The sequence below is a fragment of the Corapipo altera genome, unplaced genomic scaffold (genome assembly GCF_003945725.1).
Source record: "Corapipo altera isolate COAL_440 unplaced genomic scaffold, ASM394572v1 44, whole genome shotgun sequence".
Lineage (NCBI taxonomy): Eukaryota > Metazoa > Chordata > Aves > Passeriformes > Pipridae > Corapipo > Corapipo altera.
This window is the reverse complement of record NW_020884880.1, coordinates 14,594,118-14,605,755: the sequence shown is the minus strand read 5'-3', so window position 1 is coordinate 14,605,755 and position 11,638 is coordinate 14,594,118. Positions and strand designations below refer to the sequence as shown.

General features: G+C 38.2%; 1 protein-coding gene across 4 annotated transcripts in view; it reads left to right on the top strand.

Annotated features, from left to right (window-relative positions):
• The window catches only part of TBC1D5 (TBC1 domain family member 5), a 288,784-nt gene that overhangs the window by 235,295 nt on the left and 41,851 nt on the right, over window positions 1-11,638 (top strand). For 3 of the 4 annotated variants that reach the window (XM_027639070.1, XM_027639071.1, XM_027639072.1), the window contains 2 exons: window positions 2,899-3,167; window positions 7,959-8,021. In XM_027639070.1, coding sequence (XP_027494871.1) covers window positions 2,899-3,167; window positions 7,959-8,021 — 332 coding nt within the window. The remainder of the gene's footprint in view (window positions 1-2,898; window positions 3,168-7,958; window positions 8,022-11,638) is intronic. The other variant, XM_027639073.1, reaches the window with a different exon arrangement.

Sequence of the window (11,638 nt, the reverse complement as noted above, 5' to 3'; positions counted from 1 at the left end):
ATCTCTCCCACTCCTCTCTGCTTCTTTCTTCTTCATCCCCAACATCTGATGCCACATATATGAGATGGAATAGAAAAAATCCCTTTTTTTTTTAACTAAAGTATCTGAACTGATAAATAACTGAATCTGCTGTGTAGTAGCAGAGTAAAATTTAAGAGTAACAAACATTTAACCATGACCTCTTCTTTAAAATCATTGGCACTATTGTTATGACCCAGGAAGGTGGGATAACTGAGGTTGTTGTTAATAGATGCCTTGGGGCAGATTGGAGTTGAACCACAGTGAATGATAGATAGATACATAGATAGATAGACAGATAGATAGATAGATAGCAAGTTTATTTTAGAACTATTTGGTTGCAATGGAAAGGAGGTATATAGGTGTTTAGGTTATTGTCTATAGAAATGCAACAATATAAAATATAAAGATATCACTTAAGAAAATATATATAAGGAAAAGAAAGAAAGAGAAAGGATAACAGTAACTAGCAGAGAGGAAAGATATCACCACCCATGAATCCAGCAACGAGACTTGATTCACGCAATTTCAGTGTCTGTTGGTTGAGATAATGGTCACAGTCTTGATCTGTCGGGGCAGGGGAAGCCCACGAAACACAAAGTTCAATGGATTAATATATGTTAAGGTTCAAGTGGGAACACCCAGGTACCTCCCCTAGGGGGGGCAGTTTTACACTGTCTGTTGCAACACTGTGGATCATGCTTAGTTGTCTGGTGGAAGGCCCCAGAAATTAGTTTGGGGGTGCTCTGGGGGTCTTTGATGGCTTAAGACACCTTCTGAGACATTACAGCTGCCTCTCACATCAGCATAGTTGACCCAGTTATGCCCCATCAGAAGGGGTGAATACCTTCAGGCTTATGTATGAATCACCTGGGGGCAGGGGTATTTTTACACCTGAGCCACTTGTATAAGAGAGGAAATTAGCATGATAAAAAGCATTATCCTGCCTCCACAGGATCTGCTTCTGAAAAACCAGCTTGTTGCAAAACAAAGGTTGGTTTGTCATGGTCATCCTCCAGGATGGATACTAACCCCTTCTGCACCTGGGCTGTTCTTATGCAGATCAGAGGTTTCACCACCACACCCAAACCTCTCCTCCTCCCTTTCAATCGTAGGGTGCAAACCTTGGCCTAAGCAAAGCGCTTGCTGCTTTTGAATGGCTGTTTTTTTTAAATCATTACCTTTAACATTTCAGTCTCACAACTCTTCAGTTTGCTTTTGAAACTGTTTGGGCATCTTTAAGAGTATTTTATAGTTTTGCGATGCTGTCTTTGTAGTGACTTTGTCAGTCATTCTCAGGTGACTACAGGAAGACTTTTTGTAATGGTGGCAGCAGTCAATAAAATGGGGAGATGCAGAAACACCCGGTAATTATTATTCAGCAATCATTCCTTCTCAACTTCCACAAATTGGGAAGTAACGCTTGACCCCAGTCTCTGCACCGCTGGTCTTCCAAAAAAATGCCAAGTACCATCTTTCTTCATCACCAGTTTATGGCAGAAATGCCCCATACAGCTTGGAGCTGTATCTCGTGAGTGTGCAGGCTCAAATACTTCCTTCTGATAGCTCTCCTATTCTGTCTATTCTGAGTATCTATTCTGAGTCTAAACAACTCAGCTGTTGTTATTTTCTGGATGTGCTTTATGTCTGTGTGCGCATTTGTATTGTGTATTCTAAAAAAACATCTCTGGAGACAAATAGAGAAATTATACAAAAAGCAAAATCAGAATTACTTTTCCAGGTGCTTGTACAAGTTACAAGTCACCCATATTAATTCATTTGTAGTTTATTTTTAGTTAAACTTCCCCAAAACACTGCAAAGCAATTTTTTTCCAGTACAGTGATTGTATTGGTTTTAATTACATTTCTTCACATTTTTAAAAGACAGCTATTTATATCATGGAAGTACAAATCATCAAAATAAAACCTCAAGAGTGAAAAGGTCTTTGTGATTCTGATATATTTCTGTGAAGGGTATTTCAAGCATTAATTATATAAAACAGGAAATTATTGCATGAACAAACAGAAATGGCTTTGCTGATCCATGGGTTATCCAAACACTTCTACTGGGAATTAGAAGGTTCTTTGCCTCTTTATTTTAAACAGATTAAATGGTTCGACAATTTCCTCATTCTTAATGTTGCATATAACTGAAGTGAATTAAATAGCCACTGTAGTTAAAAATATAACAATGATAAGGATCATAATTCAGTATATGTGTTATATCCTTAAGCAGTCCTTCAGCAAAATCACTTTAGAAATCAGGATTCTCGTGAAAAAGTACTTGGCTTGAAATGATTGGGCTGGGCAGAAAGTGAACTAAGAGCAAGGGACATCTAACTCTGCCAGCCTAAAAGTACAGTCTACTGTTAGTTTTTCTTGCTGAAAGAAGTGTTTGGGTTTGAGTAAATTTAACCATTTGAGAGAATTTAATCTAGCAGAAGTAAACATTAAAGCAGTCTTTGAGTAAGAGTGCAAAAAATCAATTTTATAAAGTTTTCAATTCTGTAAAGCCTGGTTTGCTTTTTGTCACTCTTTCTTTTTTTTATGTAATTTAATTTAAATTATGTAAATTATGTAAACTATGTAAATTATGTAATTTTAAAAGCAAAATTTAGAAAATTGGTGCAAACTCACTTTGTTTGGGGTTGGTCTGCATTTTTCAGGGAGAAGGGACCAGAAAAATTTGTCACTACTGGTTGTGGAAAATTCACAGTCTCTGTGGTCTCTGCATGTATTCCAGTGTAACTGTAGTAAAACACCCTCTTCATAACATTCAAATCTTAAATTTTTTCCTCCCATTTTTGGAGACTGATACATGTATGGCTGTGTCTGTTTAAACCATTGGCAATGACGTGATGATTTCTCTTCTTTTCTCAGCACCAGTGCTAAGGCTGCCCCTCTGAACATTAACAAAGTGTCCAACAGCTTACTGAATTTTGGCCGAAAGCTCATTGCTCCAGCTATGGCTTCAGGTGGGGCTGTGGGCACTCCTACAGGGGGGAGCAGCTTTCCTCCCACTTCCATGCCCATCAGGAGTACAGTGGAAGCCCCCCAGCACCATCATCACCACCAGCAGCACCAGCAGCACCAGTCGCAGCAGCAGAGGATGATGAAGTCTGAAAGCATGCCAGTTCAGCTGGGCAAAGGTAAAGCAGAAACATGTGACAGTGCCGTGACAGAGGGAAGCTTTATCATACATCTTAAGGCCTGAAGAAAGTATTTTTTTGATTTTTATATCAGCGTGTACATATTTGGAGGAAACAGCAAAAAAAAAAGTATTTTGTTAGGCTGGCTACCTGTGCCAAGTACAACAGTACATTTGCAGTGTAATACAGAATTAGATGCTATCTTTAGAGTGTGCAAATACTGTAAGAAGTTTTAAACCTTTTAAAAAAATATTAACCAGAAGCTGCATCAGACATACCAACAAGCTACATTGTTAGTGTAAACATGAGCCAATTAATTTTTTTGGTTTTTCAAATGCAACCTATTTTTAACTGTAAGACTAATTTCATATATGTTTTTCCAGGTTATTGGCACAAATCTCATGCATAAAAATATTAGCTAAATACAAGTGAAGGAAGTAAGGTCAATTCTATAGTAATTCTTAATAAACAAATTCTTACTCCCTTTAGAAAGTGTGGAGCTTATGTAAGAAGTTATTTGAACAATAACATGAATTTGTCTTTTAATAATTTGTGATGACCCTCTGCATTTTATTTAGTAAACACTGCTTCTTTTTCTTGAGCCTTTCTTTTTATATTTCTTGGGAGCAGCTTATTCAAAGCACAAACTCAAAAGCTCAGCTTTGGTAGTTGTTTCCTATACTCTGCCATGCTCAGGGTATTTTTTACTGCTTTTCATCTTCAGCCAGCCTATGGCAGTATGTGCTTTACAAGGAGTATGTAGAGCACAACAGTATCTGCTGCTTCCAGCAACTCATCCCAAGTCATGGTTATGAGTTTGAGGGCTGGTGCTGGTTGCCCTGAACCATTACATAGGATTGCACCATTCTTTTTCAGTGGATTTAAAAGTGTAAGAGAAGGGAAATAACACTTTGTAGCTGAAGTTGGTGTTCTTTGTCTTTCCTCTGGCAGCCATATGGTCCAAAGTTAGTCCTTCCATGATGCATTGCATCCCCAGCAGACACTGAGGGAGCAGAAATGAAAGGTACAGCCGTTCTCTTGAAGCAGACAGATATACAGGCACTTCTGTGAGGACCACTGCAGCTGCTTGGCAAAATCCAGAGATGCAGCTTCTGTCAGAATCATAGAATAATCTCAGAAATTGCTCCAGCAAGGGTTTTACAGCACAGATGTGAAACTGAAGTGCAGTGAATCTTTGATGCAAATCCTGTTCACAACAATGGAGGTAAAATTAGGCGTAGAACAAAATTATTTACACAGTTTTGGAGAGACCTTTTGTTTGCTTTTTTAAAAACATTTTCCATAGTTCCCTTATCACGTTATTCTTTTTTTCCCTTATGAGTTGAAAAGTGGTCCTCAAGTGGTTATTTTCTTTCCCTGTTTAATATAATAAAAGCGTACAATTTGAAACAACTTCTATAGGTGGAATCAATTGTAGCTTAATCTTGATCTGGCTGGTCAGGGATGACCCTTTTTTTACTTGTATGTGCCAATTAATATGTTGCATCATTAGGAAATGCACCTGACACTTCCCATACAAGAATCAGAATAAAAAATTGTAGTTATATTTGGTCGTTGTCATGTACAAACCATGCACATATTTCTCTATGAACAGGAATATGATGATTTGGTAAAGTTACTAAGAATTTATGATGTAGGGCACAAAGCATTTTCATGGTAAGAGGAAATAAAACATACTGAAACACTTCAGTACTTGCAGTCTCCTCTCACCATACTCTGTCTATCCATATTTGGTACAACCCTTGCAGAAGTAATTTAAGGGCAACAAAATATAAATATACTTTTTCTTTAATAGGTTGAGATGACAGTGAGTTTTGTTTTACATATTTGTGCCATGCTTGTTATTCCAGACCTGTACAGTTACTAGTATTTTCCCTATAGTTGGACAGAAATTTTAAATGATGGCTGGTAACTGTGTTTGCAAGTGCCATAATTTATATTTTTAAAGAGACACACAAAATAACAAAGGAAATGTAAAGTCTTTTAGAGGCTGAATTCTCTCTGCAGTAAGTTTAAATGTAGGAATAGTTTAGCAACAAAAAAAATCCCTATTTGCAATGACACTGTGGCAGAGAAAGGCTAAAAAGCCTTTTGAAGCATGATACAGATGCCTTCGTATACAGCTCAGCACCGTATCCATCACACCTTAAAAGCAAGAATAAGTCTTTGCAGTTCTGTGGAGAAGAACAGTATCACCACCTAAAGAAAGAGATGTACAGCATCTCCAGCGAATGAGGGCACTCCCCATAGCTACGAGAAGCTTCTGGTGCTTCCATCCCAGGCATTAAGATTTAGAATTTAGAAGCTCTCATTCTACTTATATTTGTGCTGAACTTTTTACATGCCTTTTTAGCTTCTGCTTTTTTTCTAGCACTGGATTCTGTTGTAGCTTTTGAGTATGTAAATGCTATTTGGCATGGTTTGGAAATATAAGGTTCCCAAGTTACTAACTAGCTGTCACTAATTGTCTTATGTTCTTGTTCTTCACTGTGTTTTCAGCTCTGCTCAGCCTCCCGGAGCTTGATTATTTAGCTGAGGTAGGCAGAGGCATGGATTTAGGATTTAAATTGATAGACATTTGTGCTTCTGGTTGATCTAACACAGATGCTCAGTTGGACAGTATAACAGGCTGAAGTGCTGTAAATCTAACAGGCATCAAGCCATAAGTTATCCATTTTTTCTCATATTGTATGGGTCCTTTTAGGTTTTGAATGCTCAAGCAGTGCTGATAATTTATATTAATATGTAGAGAGTTATAAATTTGAAGAGATTAAATTAATTGCCTGATCTGCTTTTTTTTTTAAGTGTGAAGAAGTCCTTGGTAACAAAATATCTTGCAGGACCGGCAAAATAATCTTATCCCAGTTTTAACAGCTCTGTTAAGACAGTTAACACTCACAAAGCCGCAGCAGTGACAGGTATCATTTGTGCTGCTGTACTCTATATGAGGAATGGTTGGTTTACATAATCACTTGAAATTATTTCTCATTACAAATTTTTGAGACTTGCTGAATTTCTGTAAGAAAAAATGGATATAATTTAGATAATGTAAATGAAAAACAGGAGACTGAGGAAAAAAAAAAAACAAAACACATAATTGCAAGCCTGGAATTCTAGATGAGTCTTCAGCATTACAAATCACAGTTACACTAAGTATCCAGACACCTAATTGGAAATTCAGTTCCTCCTATTAATGTATTAATCCCATTCAGCCTGTCCTCAGCACAGAATAAGATCAGGTAACATTGCTGATTACTTATGCAAGGTAGCCCGCTAACAGAAAAGGAATTAAAATATTCTTTTGATCACACACATTGAAGTAATTCATTGGCAGAAAAGTTGAATTCAAATCTTGACTTCATTGGATTATCAGTTGAATTTGTTATTTTGAAAGACAAAAATATTGATAATGGAAAAATATGGGGAAAAAGCAGAGTTCTTACCCTTTGTGTTCCACTGGATGCTTGATCATTCAGAAATTGGACACACTTTGATTACCAAATGGCAATGTGTTCCCAGAAAAGAAAGCATTTCTCTTTCACGTCTTCCCTGATAGTGCCTGATAGGTCCTTCTAGGACCTTTCATGATGAAACCCAAGAAGCTTTTGATTTGAATGCAGCTTTATCACAAGGACACATTAGATGACCAGTTTGAAGATGAAGTTCTGCCAAAACTGTGATCAGCAATTTAAAGAGTTACCAGGCTACTGTTTGTTTTTATGAGTTGATACTACTGTGGTATTTGTTGTAACACAAAGAGAACTTCCACAGTCACTAAATATGCCCTAAACAAATGATCTCCCTATTTAGAATTATTTATGAACTGTCTCTAGAAAATGATTATGCTTTTTAGAAGGATAAAGAAATTGTCCTTACTGATAGCAGAACTGAGTAAAAATTACAGGAATAAAACACAGATTGACAAATGCACTTGTTTTCCATTTTAAAAAGCATACAAATATACATATTCTTAGGAAATTATGAAATTTTTTTGGCAATAAGAATACAGGTTCTGAGCTCCTCAGTACAAGAGAGACATGGAGCTCATGGAACAAGTCCAGTGGGGGGCTACAAAGAACATTAGGGGAGTGGAGCACCTCCCTTACAAGGAAAGGCTGAGGGAGCTGAAACTGTTTAGCCTGGAGAAGATAGAGAGGGGTCGTCGTCAATATCTATTAAGAATCTCAAGGGGGAGTGTCGAGTGGATGGAGAGGCTCTGCTCCATGGTGCCAAGCAATAGGACAGGAGGCAATGGGCAGAAACCTGAACACCTGAACACAAGGAAGAACTTTACTGTGAGGGTGACAAACACTGGAACAGATTGCCCAGAGAGGTTGTGGAGTCTCCTTCACTGGAGATACTCAAAAGCCATCTGGATGTAATCCTGAGTAGTGTGCTCTAGAGGACCCTGCCTGAGCAAGGGGCTTGGACCAGGTGACTTCTAGTGGTCCCTTCCAACCTCAGGCATTCTTTGATACTCCAAAATAGCAAAATTACACTGTCAGTGTTCAAGTACCAGCAACAAAATGGTTTTGATTGTTTGTTAAAGCTTAGATTTTGATTTAAATCAGTCTCTTAAAAGCACTGGGGGGTTGCAGCGCTCTGGTTATCAAACCTTCCCGTCTCCTTTTGCCTGCCCCCACACCGCTCTGTCACAGTGTCCTTTCTGTTCAAAGCAGGGTCCTTCGGCTGAACCCCCCAAAGCTGCGGCTCTTCCCCTAATGGAGCTGCGGCGGCGGGGCCCCGCTAACGCTGTTGTTTGTTTGCCAGGCGAGGCGGGCGAGGCGGCGGCGCCGCCGGGGCCGGCGCAGCAGCTCCCCCCGGCCCTCACAGGTAGGCCCCGGGGCGCCGCGGGTGCCCCCGCCCGCCGCGGCGGCTGCGATCACTGCCATTGTCCATCCACCGAGCGGCACTGTTGTGTAGGGAGAGAGCGGCAGCTCCGCTTCATCCCTCCCCGGTCCCCCTGAGTGTGTCTGTGTGTGTGTGTGTGTGTGTGTGTCCCTTCACTTGCATCCGCTGTGCGCCAGCATCCATCTGCATTAAAAATCTGTATGTGCTTGTACTTTGTAGCCCATTTCACACTCTGGCACGGGGGAGCGATTCCACCATCAGTGTCCCTTTCAGCTGCATTGCATCCCTCTTGTTATATTTGAGGCAGGTATTTTGAGCCAAACATCTGCTTTAATGCACTTGTCTGACAAGGAACTTGCCTACCTTGGTTGAAATAAAAAGCATATGGATTTGCGTGATGACATGGTTTGAATGAATTTCAAAAGTGCTGGAAGCCCTTGCTCCAATTTCACTGTACGAGGAAAAGGGAAACTAATTTATCTGAAAAGTTTTATAAAACTCATCTCATTCTTTTTGCAAATTTTAATACCCTACATTCTGACTATGGCAAATAGATGAGCAGATCTGAATGGTTTTGAATTATATATAGTGCCGCACTTCAGTTCTTCTTGGTATCTTTGTCCTTGGTCTCCTTATAACTATGAAAGCTATTCTTTTCCTCTATAGGGACCAAATAGAACGAGTCATCAGTTTCTTATACACCTTTTGTGCATCTTTCTTTGATTTTTTCATATAGTTTAGTAGGGACCTCCAAGTTATGGTTCTCCCCCATAACTTACTCAAACTTAATAAGACCCAAAGCTCACTTTCCTTTCATTGTAAGTCTTCTCCACACCTCTCATCACCTTTAATTGTATTATAAGACCTTATTATTGATCACATTACATTTAAATTTTCCTTCAAAGATATTACATATCTCCACCCTCTGCCCTTCAATACCAACAGGTCTGTTCCTTTTGCCACTACCACTCTGTAGTTTTCCAAATGGTTTTGAGGCAGAGCATTTGTAACTCTGGGGTCATCCCCAGGATCATTAGCAGCTGGCAAATAGTGAACCACTTAGAAGCCAGCACATGGACGTAAAGTTGCTCCTTTTTGCCTCAGAAATGGATGTATTTTTAGGGTATGAAATCCTATGGATCGTTACTGTGAACTATTTATGCATTTTAGCGTGCATGTATATATTTTTGAGACATCCTACACAGTAATGTGTTCTAACTACTACATATGTCAGGGATCCTTAGATATTTGTTCTGTGTGTTTCATAAGCATGTATTTGATTTCCATGCTTATGGGGTTTCTTCAGCCTGTTTTATATAGGCATTAGGACCTTCTGGTATATGCTCAGAGGTATTCAGATATTAGATTTTTCTAATCTTCTTTTAAGAAGGTGTAATGTATTTATCTGAGATTGACACAATGAGCAGATTTTTTTCTTTTGAAGAATAATCCTAAATTAAGAACTCTATCAAATTACCTTCTTGCGAAACTGTTGACTGAGAAGAATGTACCATGCTGCTTATTAAGAAAGATTTAGAATCAGTAAGACCCACAATACAGAAGGTACAAATGGCATTTGTGTCATACTCCGAAGATCCTGAAATCTCTGCGTTGGTGCTACAGTGTTATTTCCGAAGTTATGTGAGGACTATTAATGCCTCAGAAATCGGTGCACACATAATACATCTGAAGGACTTCAGAAACAACATGTTGACTCAGTTAAATGTTCTTACAGCAGCTTCACTTAAGAGTTGGACTCAGTGATCCTTATGGATCCCTTCCAACTCAGAATATTCTGTGGTTCATTAAACTTCTGTGTTGGGAAAATCATAGATATCTTTGGGTTTTTGTTTGTTCTTTTTTTTGGATTAGGGAAAACGGCTTTCTTATTTACAGTTGTAAAGATGTTGACTCCTCTAGAAATTAGAGAAGCCTATTACAATCCAAGAATTCTGCTTTATGACTTGCAACACACTAATTATTCATAACTACTGTTCTTGCTTAATTCTTAATCACATCCTCCAATAATCCGTGTCACAGCACTGTTTATGGGGTTGAACTCAGAATAAAAAATTAGTGTTTCTTAATGGTAATTTCCCCATATTTTCTTATTCATGCAGAAGAATCAGGTGCATCCTAACCTTTCTTCTTACTTGGGTATAAAACATACGGATATAGTATTTTTATCACCTCTGGTTCTATATCTTGTATTACTCTTATTTTTCATATTCATTATATATATTTTTAGGCCATAAAGCCAGATCATTCAAAGCTCTTGGTGTTATTTGAGCAAATTCCCTTTAGGACAGTTGTATTGTTCCATCCACAAAATCTTTTTTGTTTATGCAAGTAGTTGCATATTTTGTTCCTCTAAACTGTGACCCATCTTTTGAAGTGTAGCTGTTTGCAGTGGCCATGAGGACAGTTCTCTGTGTTTTCAATTTCCTATTATATTTTGGACATCTTTTTCGTTAGAGCTGAAAGACAGAATGTAGAAAGAAAATCTTTACAGATAATTTTGTCCATTGTTTTATCAAGCTGCATTGTTTCATGTGCCTGGATTCCTCAAATATACTTAAAGTATCCTTCTCTCAATATTATCTGTGAGCTTTTATCACATAATCTGCTTATTTGCAAGTTGAAGTGCATTAAATGCAGGCCATACAGTGAAGAGTATGTGAAAAATACACATTGCTCATTTTTTAATTGTTTTTTGGGTTTTCTAATCTTAATCCTATGTAGAAGATATCTTCTTCTTACTAGGTTGGGAAGGAGAGGCTGTTTAGTCTGATTTATACATAATAAATATTTTTTCATTGAACTTTACTCTGTCCACTGAAAAGATTTTTTTGTGTGTGTTTAGCATTTTTATTGGCTGTTCTGACTTAGCTGTATGAATTGCTTTTATAAATGCTTTATTTGCTAAAATACGTGATTCCATCTGTTCCAAGACTATTTTTAGTTCACCTGCTGCAGAACCACACTTCCGTTATAAATTGCCACTATGAAATGCATAAAAAGTCTCCTTCTTACATAAAGGCAACTGTAAGGATAATGGTGTTGCCAAGTGACATGATTTTATCCTAAAATTAGAAATCTTCTAAAAACTTCCTTGTGACTGGATTATTTCTGCTGTTTGTAATGCAGTGTTTTCTCCTTTTCCATCTGTAGAATTAGTTGCAAAATACCTGATTATTGCATATCCCATTTCTTTATAAAATGTGAAGGCAAAAGTTAAGTGAGATCTATAGCAACCTCCATCTCCTGGACTTTTAAGGAAGCTGTTCAGACTAAGGGGTAGGTACTAAGTGACTGGAGGAGGGCTGGGAAGAAACAGAAAAATGCAGTTAATGAAGTTGGTGGGAAGGAAAGAATATATGAAGAAAAAAGAATAAGGAAGTTGCAGAAGAAGAGGCAACATGGAGGGGTCTGAAGAAGAGGAGGAGGCAGACAGGAAGGCCCACAGAAGCATGAGAAGCAGGACAAAAAAATAGGAACATCATGGGAGAGGTGATCAGAATAAGGCAACAAAGAATGAAGGAGAAGGTGGGAAGCAGTTTATATGACAATTTTCTTCTAGAAAATGTTGATAATATTAA